The sequence below is a fragment of the Marmota monax genome, unplaced genomic scaffold (assembly GCF_021218885.2).
Source record: "Marmota monax isolate L192 unplaced genomic scaffold, Marmota_monax_Labrador192_F-V1.1 WCK01_AAM20220418_F8-fsc00025, whole genome shotgun sequence".
In the NCBI taxonomy this organism is placed as follows: Eukaryota; Metazoa; Chordata; class Mammalia; order Rodentia; family Sciuridae; genus Marmota; species Marmota monax.
The window spans coordinates 12849332-12867700 of NW_026691950.1; the positions used below are offsets into that span (position 1 = coordinate 12849332).

The window sequence follows — 18369 nt, forward strand, 5'->3', positions numbered from 1 at the left end:
AATATCCATATATAATTACTTTTCAGATTTTATTTCTCATTTTTCACTGTACATCATTAACCACCAACTTCAGTTAGATAGTTCAGCATTCAACTTTATAAAAGAAGACATAAAATAAACTTTAATAATACTATAAAGATATTCTTCTCAAGAATGAATCACTTACATGTCTACATAAAAACTTGAACATGAGTGTTCAGAGAAGCATTATTCATATTAGCCCAACAGGGCCATCATCAACAGGGGAGTAAATAAACAAAATATCTACACCATGCAATCCCCTTTGGCCATAAGAAAGAAATGAACTAATGATACATACAGCATGGATGAACCTTAGGAACATTGTGCTGTTAAATAAACTATTTGTAAGAAACCAAATAGTGCATGATTTCATGTATATAAATTGTCCAGCAAAGTTTATTTATATCTATAATCATACAAAGATTGGTGGTTGCCTGGTGCTAGGAGTGGGGATGGGGATTAACTGCAAATGTATGCAACTAATCTTTAGGGGTGATGGAAACATTCTAAAATTGCTTTGCCAAGATAACTGTATAACTCTTTAAAAATTTTTTTTTAGTTGTAGATGGACACAATATCTTTATTTTATTTACTTATTTTTTATGTGGTAGTGAGGATCGAACCCAGTGCCCCAGCCACTATACAACTCTTTAAGTTTACTAAAATATCACTCAATTATATACTTAAAACTGATGAATTTTATGGTATATAAATTATATCATATTAAAGGTCTTTTTAAAAAGCATTGCTTATAAAATAAAGAAAAACATTATTTGTTAGATCCTTAATTATTATTGAAACAAAAACATGACCTAGCTTACATCTTCCAAAATAACATTTTTCTCCATAAGTTAAATTTTCTAATTCATACTATGCAAATTATAAATATTATCTCAATGCTTTTTCTGTTTTTACTAATACTTAAATTCAATTAGCATTTAGGGTCTTATATTTATATAGTTGTCTTTACTAAAACAAGAAAACATGTTGTAAAATAAAACTATACTTTTTTTCTTTTACAGTACCCAGGACCAAACCCAGGGGTGTTGTATCACTGAACTATATGCCCAGTTCTTTTTCCATTTTTTACTATGAGACAGGGTCTGGCATTGATTTTGTGATTCTCCTGCCTCAGCCTCCTGAATAGATGGAATTACAGGTGTGAGCCAGCTAAATTTATTTTTAGAGATTTAAAATGTAGCAAAATTAAATACTTAAAAAAATCTTCTGGCCTATGTATTTTCAATATCTGAAAATCTACTGTACTACAGTTTGTAGTAGTTTATAAATAAAGGTGATTTGACTGTAAAAATAGTCCTAAAGAAGAGAACTTTTTAAAAAAACAAATGCTAACATTGCACCTATCAACATTGATCATTTATTTGATGCCTGATGTTATACTAAGAATTTCAAACGTCCTTTAATTTTCATATCAACCTTTCAAGATAGATGTTATTATTCCCATTTTAAGATGAGGAAATGGAAGAAAGAAAGGGTTGAGTAATTGCCCCAGGCCAACTAAAATATACATGTAGCAGAGACAGATTTCAAATACAGTATGACCCACTAGACCCCGAGAGCAACCCCACCATGAATTCTACCACTTTGTAGTCAAGTCTTATCTTGAGGTTTTACTATTTGATTTACATTCTAATAACATTAACAATAGTAATTAATTATATGTTATATGGTACTGAGTATTAGAAATAATTTATAGAGGTCATGGAGTCAGGACCTGGCTGAATCCATTTTCTCAGAACAACTATTTAGAACAACATCACTAATATCCTGTTGCCAAACCCAAACATAAGAGAGAATTATCTTTCCTTTTTCTTTTCTTTTTTGAGAATTATTTTTCTTTGTCTATTTGTTAACTAGAGTTGATGTGATTTCCCTCCCAAGATATTAGTCTGTATATTAGTCTGTTTCCATGGCTATAACAAAATCCTTGAGGCTGGGTAATTTTAAAGGAAATAGGCTTATTCAGCTCACAATTTTGGAAGCTACAGGTTCAAGATCATGTGGCCCTATCAATTCAGCCTCTTCTGAGGGTCCCCTGGTGGATGGGAGTCTCTGCAAGAGTGATCACATGGTAAAAGAGGAAGCCTAAAGCAGAGAGAGGAGGAAGAGGCCAGTCTTGCTTCTTAAAATAACATTGCATTCTTTCAGGAATTAAAGGGAGTCCCATGAGAGCTACCTTAATTCCTTCCAGGGGCAATGTTGCCAATGACCTAACTACCTCCCACTAGACCTCACCTCTTAAAGTCCCAACACCTCTTAGTACTGCCACACTGGGGGACCAAGATTCCAACATAAGAATGTTTGGGGGACACACTCAACCCATATCACCTTGATGTGGGCTTTATACAGTACTTTTAAAAAGCAGAATTCAGGTCACTTTCCATATTTTCACAGTGTCACTATCTTCTGTATCATAAAAACTGTTACTGTTTTTGATCTGTTTCATTGACATATTTATACTCCAGTCCTATCTAGTAAAACAGAACTGATTATTTAAAAGATGGTGTCAACTTTCTTTTCTCATTAATGGTACTTTAGTGAAGAGTTAGAAAATGAGAAATTGTTACTACTGACTGAATGTTAAGAATTATTTGGTGAATAGGGACCTAGATAAGAAAAGACACGACTGAATTTAGTCTTGGGCATTTGATCACTTATTGTCAGAGGCCTATTCAAGTGATTGTTTGCTGCAGATATTCAAATTGTGGTTTTTAAATAGGAAATTTCCTTCTTTTAATAATGTTCTATGAATGAACTGTCTCTATCCACTAAATCTGTGGCTGGTCCATTCTCTAGCTAATGTATGCTCTGCTAATTCATTTTGTGCTGAGGATACTGCATTTATTGACACTATTATTTTCCTCTGGCTTTGTTACATTTGTTTTGTTGTTTTTAGATATATCCAGTTACATTTACATGATGATTGATTATGGTAGATTGTCTCCAAGTTTTGCTTATATATGGCCTCCATCACCCCACCACCACCATCATCTTTTAGGACTCAGGACTAAGGCAGATCACACTGACCTCTCCCCAAGCCCCACCACAGCACATTTTTAGAGAAAAAAATTAGGTTTTTATTATTAAGTCAGGTCTGAAGGAGAATGAAGATACAAAGGGACAGTCTAGAGGGTCTCTAGGTAGCCAAGGAAGCATCTCATTTTTTTGCTCCAAAAAATATTGAGGATATTCATGAGACAATTAGTTAGCCTGCAGATCTGCTCTTTTGGAAATAAAACCTGACTTATCCTTTTAGGAACCAGCAGCCATTGTTCCTTCCATTGTTACTGCTCAATTACCAGCAGCCTGAACTGGCCCCTCCCCAAGGCAGTTGTCTCCCACCAATACAAAAAAAAAAAAAAAAAAAAAATCACTGCAAGCACACAATTGGTAACATGCATGGAAAGAACAGTTTCTTTATGAGCTTTACTTTAAAAGCTCTAGCTGCTGTGACTCTACCTTGTGTACAACCAGAGACAAATTTGTGCTCTATTTGTGTAGTATGAATTGAATTACATGCTGTGGTCATATATAACAAATTAGAATTTAAAAAAAAACTATCTGAGAGCTGGGGTTGTGGCTCAGTGGTAGAGTGCTCACCTAGCATGTGTGAGGCACTGGGTTCAATCCTCAGCACCACATAAAAATAAATAAAAATAAATAAAGTCATTGTGTTCATCTACAACTAAAGAAAAAAATATATTTTAAAAACGATCTGCTTTCTCAAGAAGGCAATGGTTATCAGCTTAATTTTTCAAAAAACAAACTTACAATTGAAAAGGAGGAATATTTACCTTGTGTAGGTCATATCACATCACTACTGCCTAGGTGGAGGTTTAGGTCTAATTAGCTTAAATCCAATAGCTTAGATTTCACAGTTAAACTCTCTTGCTTTTCCAGTCAGGGACCCCTCTCCCCCACTCCAAGGCCTCCGGAAAAGTGAAAACCAAAACAATGAAATGAGGACAAAAATAAGAAGATTAGGAAAAGAATAATAGCCTCTGTTTCCCCATCTCTAATTGAGGGCTGGGCTGAGCTCTGAAAGATACCTGCATTTGTGATTTTAAGTTCTCAACGTTTTGAAAAGTGACAAAACAGCCCACCTCTACCACACTCACAAAAGAACAGAGGAAAGCTAAAAGAACCTGAGGCTAACCTAAAGAATTCATGGCTGTAATAGGGCAAAGAGTGGCACTGAAGGGGTCCCCAGAGTTCAGGGATGAATGGTAGTACCCCAGAGAACCAGGCAAGGTAATCTTTAGAGAATAAAGGAAATAACCCCGCTTAGTGCTACACGCCTGTAATCCCAGTTGCTTGGGCGGCTGAGGCAGGACAATCTCAAGTCCAAAGCCAGCCTCATCAATTTAGTGAGACCCTCAAATACTCAGCAAGACCCTGTCCCAAAAGAAAAAAAAGAAAAAGAAAAAGAACTGGAGATGTAGCTCATTCACAGAACACCCCTAGGTTCAATCCTAATAATAATAATAATTATTATTATTTAATATAATAATAATAATAATTATTATTATTATCATCATTGTTATTATTATTATTTAAAGGGGAATCAGGGAAGTGATCTTTCTACTAGTACGTTTATACCCTGACACGTCTCCAAAGCTTCAGATCTCCATCCTGACCTGCCTTTCTTATGTGGTTCCTCTAGGCCAATCTCGAAAGTCCCAATTTTTATCAAACCACATCTGCCACATCACTGGCTTTAGCCTTGCACGATTGCGTCTCTAACTTTGTGTGGTGAGAAAGTTTCTACTCGTTTTCCAGACCTGCTGCCTGAAAATTTGCAAGACACAGAACCCTCTCTTTTCCCTTTCTACTTGGCTAGAATGGACCTGGTTCGCTGCTCAGGAGTACCTGAACAGAGCGCGAGCTCACTCACTGCAGAGGTTGGGGGCACTCCAAGCACCTCTGCCACAGCAAGTGTAGCATCAAACTCTGGTTTTGCCTCAACCACGGACGCCTTCAATAATTGCAATGAAAGGGAAAGCTTTTGAATTTTTTCTGATTTCCGTTACCCACGGGCCATGGGCTGTGAGTAGCGCCCTTCAGGTCTACACCGCCAGCAACCTGCTGGGTGTCTGGAGATCTTTGCCGGGGCCCAAAAGCTCTCGGAGCCGAGCCACCCCACTGCCCAGCTACAGCGACTCCCGCCTGTGGTCAAGACCGAGAACCCGCGAGGTCCGCGCACTAGGGAACGGTAGGTCCTAGAAGCCAAGAGGAAAGGAGAGCAGTGGAACCAAGAGCGAGCGGCGGGGACAGCAATGGAGAGGCGCGGAGAAGCGGGCCTGCTGGACGGCGGCGGGCACCTGGCAGGTTTGGGGCCGTCTTACCTCCGCAGGCGCCCGTGCACCAGGCGAGCAGCAGCAGCAGGAGCGGGGACACCACAAACACCTGTCCCGGGGCTGGCCCGGGACGGCGGCTGGTTGATCGCGGCATCTCGGCGCTTCAGGGCAGCTCGGACCTCTGGACTTGGGACTCTGCGCCTGCAGCCTTGGCTCCCTGGTTATGCCTCCGCGTCCCTGGAGCTCAGCTCGTGGGTCCGACCACTGAACGCGCCTAGCGCGCCACCAACTTTTAAATCTTGTGCACACGTGGGCTTGGGTGGCGTGGTCCCAACGCGCGTCACTTCGCAGCCCGCCGCCCCCGGACTCCTTCGCGTCACCAGGACCCGCACATCGCCCCCATCACACGCTGCTGGGGGCCATTCACCCCTGGTCTGAGAATCTGACTCAGGGCACCACCCGATTTCGCTCTGGGATGGGGGAATTAAAATAATGCACGTCCACTCCCACCTTTAGAAGGATTTGGGTGGGAGCAGGAGCTGGATGGTAAACTGAGACGTCAGAAGGGTCCGGGGTTGTAAATAGTCAGTGGCTACTCCTGAGTCTGCCTGGGGCGCCCCTTCTTTCCTTTCCCTAGGAAGCCTTCCTCTGCCACACTGGTCTCTGCGGGGTCTCCTCGCCTGAAGCTCCAGAGGTCCCAACTGCACCCGGCGCCAGGTGGGAACACCTGATTTGCTTCCTTGGTTTAGCACCAGCTCCTCTCACAATGCCTGATGCTATTAGGACGACGCTCCTTTTACCTTGATGTTGATTCTATTGCCCATCCCCCAAATCACTGCTAAGTCTACCCATTTAGGAAAATGCTCTTGTCTGTTACTGAAAGGTCAAGAAGAAAGGACAATTGGGGCTTGGTCCTACACATATTTCTAACAGGTTTGAAAGTGCGGTTGTCCTATGGATATCCCAGCCTAAGAGAACTCCTTTATCTATGAATTTCTGCAGCTATGGCATTCTGACTTCCTCTAAACCTCTCCCCTCCTTGGTGTGGATGCCCAGGAAGCAGCCTTTTCCAGGACACTTGCTGATACAAGTCTAATTTCCTTCTGCAGAAAAAGGGAAAACTGATCTAACTGACCTCCTTTGAAAGGTGAGGAACAATGAAGAAGGAAGTTCATTGCGATTTTTAAAGGGGCATTTTTGTGTCATGTACTTTCTTGGGCTATTTCATTTAATATTCATGATATCTTTGTGATGTGAAGTATTGTATAAAGATTCTAAAAAGTATTTTTAAAACTCATGTAAAAACTATGGTAAAATACATTAAATATGTTTAAAGATTTTTATTTGATGATGCTTGGAGAGATTAAAGAATTTGCTCAAGGATATGGACAGTGAGGAGCCCCTATGATATTTCTCCCTAAACCAAAAGTCTTCATGTCAGGCACTACTGTGAAACCTATTGTAAACAAGGCATCGCCATTGGCAATACAACTTTTAGTAACAGCAGGGCCTTTCCTAAAGGAAATTAGAATATGATAAAGGACCCCAAACCCATTCACAAATAGCTGTGATTACAAGAGAGACTACGCTAGTGCAATGTCAGAAATAGAGAGGTAGAAGGAAAACTCTGACACAGCAGGTGAAGAATAATGGCTACCATTTTTAACACATGAAAAAGACCAAATTATAAAGACTGGTGTAGGTTCAATGATGGATGAGAATAGATTTGATTGAATTATTTACACTTTGATTTATTGCCAAAGTAGTAATAAATAAATGTTATGCAAAAGATGTAAATGATCTGAAGACGTCGGTAAGGATGGCAGGCAGAGGAACATGGTTCCCCTGTCCCTTCCTAGTGCTTCTCATCCATGTGCTGAAAGATGACTAGTCTCAGCAACCAGTGTGGCCAGCTGTCAGTGAGAATAGAGAACCTGAATCAGTAGGCTGAATGCTTTCTCTACCCCTATCAGTCAGTAAAAGAAACAACTTGTGTGTTACAAATTTTTTCTGCATGAATGTTCTTGTATGTGTGCATTGGTGCACATGTGCAAGAATTATCCGAAGTATGTACCTAAGTAGAGTTATTAAGCCATAAGGGATGATTTAGTTAAGCTCTAAGAAGTTTTCCAAAATGTCACACTAATTACACTCCCACCAGCAGTGAATGGAATGGTCCATGGCTGCACATCTATGCAAAAATCTTTGTCAATCTGGTGGATGTGACATCTCAGTGTGAATTTAATTCACAAATCCTTGTTTACTAATGAGTCAGTTGAAGCTTCTGCCTTGTCTGTCTTTTTATACATGTATCAGCCATTATTTTCTCCACAGTGAAATGCCCACTTATCTCTTTTTCCCATTCCCCCTTGGATAGTTAGGGTTTTTTATTGTTTGTTTGTTTTGTTTTGTTTCATGATTATAGGAATGATTTATTTATTCTGGAACTTTTGTTGATTAAATATCTGACAAAAATGTCCTCCCTCTTTATGACTTCTCCTTTACTATTTTAAATAAGAGTTTGTATTTTGGGGAGGTGGATACTGGGGATTGAACTCAGGGGTGCTCAACCACTGAGCCACATCCCCAGCCCTATTTTGTATTTTATTTAGAGACAGGGTCTTGCTGAGTGCTTAGCACCTTGCTTTTGCTAAGGCTGGCTTTGAACCCATGATCCTTCTGCCTCAGTCTCCCGAGCCTCTGGGATTACAGGTGTACACCACTGTGCCTGGCTAGAGTTTGTATTTTTGAAAAAACATTTAAGGAAGACTTGTAGACTTCAGGTCATGCCATATGTGAGTTTTAAGACAAGATGGATGGGGTGGGGTGGGGGACAGACAGGCACTTTATTTCCTTAGAAACCAAAGTTGGGATCGAATGACTAAATGGAAGTTGATTGCACAGGTCCCCTTTTGGCCAAGCATTCCAAAACAACTAAATTCCAGATCTCTGCATGGAGCCTTGATAATGTAATTACAAGCATTCAGATGTCACTAGAAAATCACATTCACTTAAATTGAACTAGTATATAGGCATGTTCCACCAGGAGGAGTGGAGCATGGCAGACACTTACAATGACTCTGTTCCAGACTAAAAGTTTGATTCTTAGTATCATGTTGATTCCTCTTACCTATTGCCATTTATATTCTTGACTACAGATTGGCAACGGGACTTTGCTCATTACTGATGACCTATAAGAATGAAGGCTTAATTAGGTTATGAGACTGCAGATTAGCAAAAGCTGTTTGTGGTAGAAATGTCCTAAAAAGCTACCATGAAAGGCATTAGAAGAGTAGGATAGTGGGGTGCCAAGAGAATGCGGAATTAGCAATGGATAGAAATCTGGTCAAGTACTAGTTGGTAACTGGAAATTCTAGAAATAGGCAAAGAAATGCAGTTTCAGAAACTGGGAATAGAGGGAAGATTTGAAAGGCCTGAGAGTTCTAGGCAAGATAATCATGCAGACCTTTAAATATTATTTGAACTCCCACTAGAAGTTTAATTAAGATACAACAGTGTTCAAGTCTCTGCCTTGACGAAGTTGGCATATTTTTAAAGAGTTAGATAATAAACTAGTAAACAAAAAATAGCAACTACAGACAGTGATAAAAAGCTATAAGTAAATTATAGCAAGATAATAAAATAAAAGAATATAACTGGGAGTTGAGGAAAAGATTCTGGAGACAGGATCATCTAGGCATGGCTCTCTGAGGAGGGGATGAAAGAAGAAGAAACCGAGCGTGGGAAAAACTATGAACAAAAGCACCCCAGACAGAGGAACCTCAAGTGCAAAGGCCCTGAGTCCGAAACAAACTGGGAAAAAAAATTCAATATCCTAAGAGGAAGGAGCCAAAACCATAAGGCCATATAATTGCAGCAATATGTGAAATCCAGAATAAGCAAGTCTTAGAAAAATAGAATTGTAGTTTCAGGAGCTGGATAGTATGAATGCTATGAATATTCTTTTGGGAGGCTGAATATTCTGGAATTAGATAGTAATGATGGTTGTGCACTCTTGTGAACAGAATAATCAACACTGTTTCCTACACCCTGAGTGGATGAGCAATACGTATCTGAATTTTATCTCAAATTTAAGAAAACACAGAAGTCCAGGCCAGGTATGATGACAGGTTGGACTGGATCATGGCAATCTTTGCAACTTAGCAATATGCCTATTTTTGGCATGAAATATCTGAATTTTGCTACGTTGCCCTGAGAGAGATTTTCTTTTGAGAAACATAATAAAAAAATTTTTTAAACAACAAAGTCAGTAGCTTTTTGCAGTTACATCGATGCCCACAAGGCTAGATTTTTCACATGATAGATGTTCTAGGAGAAGGGCCATTATTAAAAGTAGCAAGGCTACTGCTAATTTGAAACATGACATTAAAAGAATTCCAATCCATTGAAGGCAGGATCTGTTCTTTGTTTCTTAAATTGCAATTAAAATATTAATACATACTAATAAAAGATTTATTAGGTTTTCTTGACATATTTATGAATCACATCCGGACAAAGCTGGCAGAAAAACAGATACTTCTAAATTTATGAGGTTTTATAAAAATGGAACCTAAAATTAAATGATAGCTATAAAAATACAAGGACAGATAAGTAATTTTTATTATTTCTACACAGTAAATTGTATGACCTTTTTTTTATTGCTAGTCTGGTTTTCAATCTATTTAAAATGAACCAAAACATATTTTCTAAAATTATCTGGTATTTATGAAACAATACATAAATTCCTTATATAGACATGCTCAGATTAAGATTGTTATTGTATTAGGTTGAAGTTAATTGAAAAAGGAGAAAAGAAAAAAGTGGATATAATTTGACATTTTTAAAAAGTTAAAATAATCAAGAAACTTGGAATACATTTCTGAATAGAAAAAACAAGTGACATTTTAGTCAATGTCATAAAAGGGGCAATACCATTTCAGTTTTAGCTCTGATTTTTTAAATTGACCGTACAGATATGAAATGCTGAGAGTTGTATATGTATTTATGTCATTATGTTCTGAATTAAATACTAGTTGATATCATTTAAGCTATTTATGCCCCAAGAAGAATAAAATTAGCTAATGTTGAGTAGTTTATTCTCTTTACTCATCTGCAATCAAATTTCTTTTTCTCAAAAATTAATCAGAGGTCCTCTTTCTGTTTTCACCCATTAGTGTGATTTCTGACATAAGCTATTTTCAATCAGTGAATTTCAACCCTAATTTAAAAGTTTATAATGGCTTAAAAAATAAATAAGACAATATATTTATTTCTTAGAGAAAATTGAAAAATAAAGGAAAGGCAATCATTGCCTTACCTGAGTAGGTTTCCACACAAATTATCTCTGGTATTCTTTTTTATGACCTCTAGTTGTCTACCATCTACTGGTTCACCCACTGAAAACTGATTTGTGTCAATCATGGATCCATTAAAATCAACTTGAACTTCTTTGTTCTCATCCTTCTTTCCTCCTATACTTTTATTCTCCTTCTAAAAACAAAAACAAAAACAAAAAAACAAGAGGTTGCTGCCTCTGACTCCTATCCTGTTCTTACCATATCATTATTACTGTACGCAACAAAGATCTTCTATACTCAAGAAAGCATTTGGATAGGGACCTGAGGGTGGGGGCTGGGGAATAGCTCAGTTGGTAGAGTACTTGCCTAGCATGCATAAAGATCCTGAGTTCAATCCCCAGCATCACCACCACCATCCAAAAAAAAAAAAAAAACAAAAACCCATTCATGGAGGTAATATGTTACCATATTGATGACATTTTCCTCTTCTGAACTCCAGGTAGTGAATAATACCCTCCTTCCTCTCAGTACTTCCAGAGCATAGCTTTATTTATTCTCTTGAGCACTTCCTACCACTGATAGATCATACCTACACACATACACACACACACACACACATACACACAAGCATATGCATACATATGTGTGTGTACACCAATTCTTCAGGGAGGCAGAAGGAGAAGATAACCTTTTACACAATAACCTTTTACCATGCAGTCTTCGAAGTAAATACACAACCTAAGCATCCATAAACTCTGTTTGTTTGTTTTGAGATAACATGGAGGTGTCTATTCCCCAGGTTGGGCCTAAGCAATTCTGTCTCAGCCTCTCAAGAACTCTACAGGCAGCCTCTGCAACTGATTTAAAAACACATTTGTTTTGATGTTGTGAAGGATCAAACTCAGGGCCTGGCACATGACAGGAAAGGACTCTCCACTGAGTTACACCCCTTCATAGTTTTTCTAAGAAAACCTTTTGAATTCGACATAATTATAGATTCTATAAGAAGTTGCAAAAGAAAGGTACAGAGAGCTTCTATGTATATTTCATTTGCATTTTCCCCAGTGATAACATCTTGAATAACAAAAAACAACACCAGGACATTGACATTAGTACATATCATACAGCTTATTCAGCTGTCACCTGTTTTACATGTACTTGTGTGTGTGTGTGTGTGTGTGTGTGTGTATGTGTGTAGTTTATGCAGTTTCACCAGATGTGCAGATTCCTATCCAGATATAGAACACTTCCATCACCACAGGGCTCCCTATGTAATTCTTTTGTAATCATACTCATTTTCTCTGCTCATTCCTTACTTCTGGTAAACACTAACCTGTCCATCATCTCTATAATTATATTTTACAAGTGTTGTGTAAATGGAATCATAAAATATGTCATCTTTGGAGATTAACTTTTTTCAGCACAATTCCCTTGAGATCCATCTAAGTTATGTACGTCAGTAGTTTGTTCCTTTTATTATATTTCATTTAACCATCCCCCTATTGAAGGACATTTTGGATGTTTCCAGGTTATTATGAAAAAGCTATATTTTATATTCAGTTTTATATTTAAGATGAGCACTATTTTAGAGATTTTTGGTGTTGACACAAATTTTTACCTCTCTAAAATCAATGCCTAATAGTGCAATTGCTGGGTTGTATAGTAAGTATATGTCTAGTTTTCAAAAAGGTTGACGAACTATTTTCTAGAGTGGCTGTTCTGTTTTACATCTCCACCAGCAACATGTGATCCAGTTTCTTCATATCCTTGCAAGCATTTGGTATTATCAATGTTTTATTTTAACCAATCCTGATGGGTATGTGATGGATACAGTTGTTTTATTTTGTATTTCCTTAATATTGTTGTTGGACATTTTTTAATTATTTATTTATTTGTTTATTTATTTATTTTGCCATCTGTCTTTTTCATTGAAATGTCTATTCATGTCTCTTTTTCAAGTAGATTTTTGTTTTACAGTTGAGATTGGAGAGTTCAATCAATTCTAGATATAAGACCTTATGTTAACTCTGTGATTCTCAAATGTTTTTTTTCCAATCTCTTGCTTATCTTTCACAGAGCAAAAATTTTAATTGTGATAAGGTCCAACTTATTGACAATTTCCTTTTATGGATAACGCTTTTCCTACTAAGTCTGAAAACTCTTATTTAGCCTAAATTCTGAAGATTTTCTCCTGTGTTTTGGAGGTACTGGAGATCAAACCCAGGGTGTCACATAGACTAAGTATGTACTCCACCACTGGGTTACTTCCCAAGAGCCAGCTCAGTTTTATATTTAATTCAGTGAGTCTTTTTCTTTCTTTCTTTTTTTTTTTTTTTTTTGGTACTGGTGTTTGAAACCAAGGGCACCTCACCACTAAGTGACATCCTCAGTTTTGTTTTGTTGTTTTACTTTTTATTTTGAGACAGGGTCCTTTTAGGTTGCTGAGGGCCTCATCAATTTGCTGAGGCTGGCCTCAAACTTGTGATCTTTCTGTCTTAGCTTCCTGAGTCACTGGGATTACAGGCATGCACCACAATGCCTGGCTTACTTCTGTAAGTGATTTTTACGTTAATTTTTATATAAGGTGTGAGGTTTAGGTCCAGGTTAACTTTTCTGCTTAGAGACGTCCAATTGTTCCAGCACCATTTTTTCATAAGACTCTCATGAATTTATAAGAACATTAAATTGCCTTGTGTTTTTATTCTTTTGGTATTTTCCAAACTGTCTGGAAAGTGGGATAACCAATTTTTATTCAAAAGTCACTTTAGTATAATCTTGTTTGCTTTGATTCGATTTTTACTGTACTTGCAGTCCCGAAAAGTCATTTTTGCTGACAGATCAATTGTATCTCATTACATCTCAAGAGAAGGAACAGAAATCTCCATGAAAAACACTCTTAAAAATGCAGTGACCTTTTCCAGACCAGGAAATAAATGTTGTTTATAAAAATAACCTCCAAAGACCAAAGTTTCTATCATCTAACATAATTTCTTCTTCCTCAACAAAACCTGGCGTTTACATGAAAGTTACATGAGTCTATAAAAAAATTAATGCTTCAAAGTTTTACATGGCAATTTTCACAAATTTACTCTGGAGTAAGTCATGTTACAGTTAAGTGTAGATCAAAACATGCTGGGACATAATTTTAGCTTCAAGAAAACATACTCAGCTTAGAATTTGAAAATGTCAAAGAGACAACCTGTGTAGTCCTTCCATCAGCTGAAAAGTCTACCAGAAAGTGAGTATGGGTCTGTGAATGGAATACAGTGTCTTTTCCCCTGAATCCAACACAGAGAACTTTATATAGTCTTGGGAAAACTTAAGCAGGTCTATGAAATCATCAATCCATCAAAGGTCAGGAGAATAACATGCTGAAACATGCACATCCTTTGCCTGTCACTTAGACAGATGATAGAATGATAGAATGGCATCAGATAGAATGTGTGAGGCTTCAAAATTCAATGTGAATGCATTCATAAGATTTACAACTGCAAACTTGGAATGAAACTACCATTTATCCGGGCTATCCCACTCCTCAGTCTATACCCAAAGGACTTAAAATCAGCATACACAGTGACACAGCCACATCAACCTAGATGCCCTTCAGTAGATGAATGGATAAAGAAACTGTGGTATATATACACAATGGAATATTACTCAGTATTAAAAGAGAATCAAATTATGGCATTTGCAGGTAAATGGATGGAGTTGGACAATATCATGCTAAGCAAAGTAAGCCAATCCCAAAAAACCAAATGCCAAATGTTCTCTTGGATAAGTGGATGCTGATTCCTAATTGGGAGGGACATAGGAAAAATGGAGGAACTTTGATGGGGCAAAGGGGAGGGAAGGGTGAGGAGAGGGCATGGGGCAGGAAACATGGTGGAATGACATGGACATCATTACCCTATCTATGTGTATGACTGCACATATGGTGTGAAGCTACATGTACAACCAGAGAAATGAAAAGTTGTAATGCAATTGTGTACAATGAATCAAAATGCTTTCTACTGTCATATGTACCTAATTAAAATAAATAAATTAATTAATAAAAAGATTTATAACTGCAAACTTCCCCAGTAATGCATGGCTTTGGAACAATATTATTATTAATAATAGAATGCATAATATACATAGAATTTCTATAATATATTTCTATAATACATAATATTTCTATAATACATGATAATATAATTTCATTGCAAAAGAAACAGTCATGGGGCTAGGGGTGTAGCTCGATAGTAAAGTGCTTGCCTAGCATATATGAGGGTCCTGGGTTAGATCCAGAGGATTGAAAAAAAAACAGTTGTTATAAAGAGATTAAAAGAAAAAAAAAAGGTGATTATAGTTTTTTTCCTCTAATTTTCAGATGTTTTAAAATGTTGTTAAATTACTTTATAATTAAAAATACATGTGTATGTTTAAACATGCATGTATATGTTTGGACTAAAACTGGACTTTTAAATTTCTCAATAAAGTAATAACAAAAATATAGAGTATATGAAATGCATATGCAAAACACACTCTGCCTAAAAAGAAAGACTGTTATGTTTCTTAAGGAGGAGAAAAAAAAGAAGTGAAAGTTACTTCAGAGGAGTATCAAAGGGAATGTATGGAATTTGTTTATATACCAATTTGAACAAACTAATTATATATAAATAAACAATTAGAGGATTCGGAACTGGATACTTGGTGATAATAAGGAATTAATATGCTCTTGATGGATGTTTAGTTTGCATACAAAGAATGCACAGATCTTAAGTATTCATATGAAAAATCTTAAGGACTGCATTTGCTTGGATAACTACTGGCCCAAAGAAGATGAAAATGTAGATGTAGGACATTTTCCTCATCCAGAAGGTGCCTTACTTTTCTTCTGCAATCAATAACCACCCCCTCCACCCTCAGGGGCAATCGCTTCCTGATGACTAGCACCATAGATCAATTTTGCTTGCTCTTGGACTTTGTATAAGTAGAGTCATACACTCATGTACTCTTGGGTCTGGCTTCTTTCACATCTCATTAGATCATATCAAACCCACCTGTTCTAAGTATACAACAGAATACCTTTTAGTAAGCCCCTTCATTCATCATATTCCTGTTTTAGAATGTTTTTATCATCCCAGAGAGATCCTCCTGCTCATTTTCACGTAATCCCCATTCCCACTCCCAATCTAGGCAACTAGTAATCTATTTTCTGTCTCTACACAGTTGCCTTTTCTAAACATTTAATACAAACTGAATTATACCACATGTGGCCTGATGTGTCAGACTTCTTTCCTACAGCATGACATTTTTGAAGTTCATCCAATGTGGTGGCATGGACCTGCGTTTCATTCCTTGTCACGGTTGAATACTATTCCAGCACTTGGATATATCACATTTTGCTTATCTATTTGTCTGTTGATGAGCATTTGAGTTGTTTGTATTTTTCAACTAGTGTAAATAATGCTTCTATGAACAGCCATATGTAAAACATTGCATATATGTTTTCATTTTTTTGGGTAGATTAACTAGAGGTGACATTACTGGGTCATATAGTAAATCTATGTTTAACTTTTAAAGAAATTGACATATTATTTTCAAAAGTAGCTACAGCATTGCACATTCCCACCAGCAGTGTTACGAGGGTTTCAATTTCTGTCTATACCCACCAACGTTTGTTATTGTCTTTTTATTATAATATTCTAATAGGTGTAAAAGCTTCAGTTGTTCCATATACTTACCAGTTTTTGATGTCAATTCTTTTTCTTTCTTTCTTTTTTTTTTTTAAGTTAGCTTTCCTAATATTATTGCTCTTAAATTGTGACAAGGGCATTGTATAAATACGTTTTTTTTCTAAGTGCCCTCATCATTTAGGTATAATGCCAGATTTTCTAGATATGAAATTATGTTATTTGGAACTTGCTTCATAAAAATCCAGTGGGAGAAAGAATCAGAGGATGAGGTTGAGCTGGTTGAAACAGGAGGGTGTGAGCTGGTGGTTTTGTAGCTGGGGGATGCATGCCTTGAAGTTCATTGAGGTCCTCTCTAATCCTACATTTGAAATATTCATAATAAAACTGAAAAGTTGAAAAAGGTATATAAACATTTTTTAAAAGGAACCAAATGTTTAACTTGTTGAACTGGCCATACTATTTCATTCTGAAACTTGTTTAACTGTCCCTTGGGTACTTCTGAGAAAAATGTTTCAGAACACAAAAAGGTACTGAACACAGTTACTCCCTCAAAACTATTGCCGTGGAAGAAAATATCATACATTCAATATGATGGCCATATTGTCCAGTGATTTGATTATGAGAAAGAGAAGTTTTAATAACAAGGCAATGTTACAATTAGGTGATTCAGATACATACTAGATCTTACCCTGAGTCAGTTGTTCTATCTTTCTTTGGGACAATCTAAGAGAAAAATAGAATTTATAAACAACTCAACTTGTTTACCCTCTCTGAGCACCTTAATAACCTAGGAGCGTGGAAAATGGCCTAAAGCCATGGTGATCAAACTTTATTAAATCACTAGCATTATTTACAATATCTTAAGTAAATTAACTTGCCCCAGACCATAAGTAATAAAGAAATGTTATCTTGGGAAATGTATTATTTTTCCTACTATTTCCTAAGGTATTCTTTTATTATTATTATCCTTCCTAGTGTATTGATTTTTCTTGTCTTAGAAATTGTTTTTTGTGTTTATTAGAGATATTCCACCTGCCAAATATTAGTATTCTCATCTATAATCACTGCCATTTTTGTAAAACCACAAGGAGGACATTCTCTAGGCTTAGACATCCAAGGAAACTGACCATCCTTATTCTTATTATGTCAGAGGACAGTCCAGAGAAAACAGTTCATTCTGAACATCATTCCTAAGAATACTAACATCCTCTTGGGGCGGAGAAGAGTAGGCTCCCATTACCCAACAGTAGCTTTGACAGAAGATTTTCACTTCCAAGTACACTCAGTACTCATTTAAAACATAACGATATCGAGGGGATAATATCTCCTTTCTTCTCAAGGTTTGATTGATGATTTCATCCTGTGATCTGCTTTGTGAGGATGTGATTTCATGAGAGTCATTTCAAGTCTCTTAAGACTGGGATGGAATTGAAGTGTTACTTTCTTGGTTGTTAATTGTGAAATCCTGAAATTCACTTTTGACTCACTTTTGAGAATTATACACCAAAAAAAAAAAAAAAAGACCCTCCAGACATTCTGAGTTATTTAATTTCACTGTGTCCAAGTCTAGATTTATGAATTGCTCTTAACTTAAACTCAGTTGGATTGTGATTATGGTAAACGTGAATGGCTCTAGACAGTCCCCGAATCCTCTATCTCCCCAAATGAAGAACTCTTAAACATCAAAAGAAGTGTCCTCTCATGAATTATATTAAAGTAACATCAGTGGAGTGTCTACTTCTAAATGTCCCTTTTAAGCAGGATTACAAGTAACTTATAAGTGAAATTTTAAAGTTTTTAAAAAGTTCTTTTAACAAATGAATTTTCTGCTCATTTAAATATTTAAAATGACCTTGCTCTAACAGCTATTATCTAAAAACTTTTTATAAATTTTTCTCAATCTCTTAGAAAAATACAGCTAAAGTCCAGGCTAAGCTTCATATTTTATTTTCATATTTGTATGTTTCTCATGGATATGTCACCCCCAAGGCAAGATTTAGCTGCATACGAAACAAAAGTTTGTGTCTCTACTTAATGCCAAAAGATATGGCATTT

The 18369-nt window shown here is 36.8% G+C and overlaps 1 protein-coding gene across 1 annotated transcript in view; it reads right to left on the bottom strand.

Moving 5' to 3' along the window:
- Positions 1-5603, bottom strand: part of Nmu (neuromedin U) — a 28571-nt gene extending 22968 nt beyond the window's left edge. Inside the window, exon 1 of the mRNA XM_046444113.2 lies at positions 5388-5603. Within this exon, the coding sequence (XP_046300069.1) occupies positions 5388-5493 (106 nt within the window). The 5' untranslated portion in view covers positions 5494-5603. The remainder of the gene's footprint in view (positions 1-5387) is intronic.
- Between the last annotated feature and the right edge of the window lie 12766 nt (positions 5604-18369).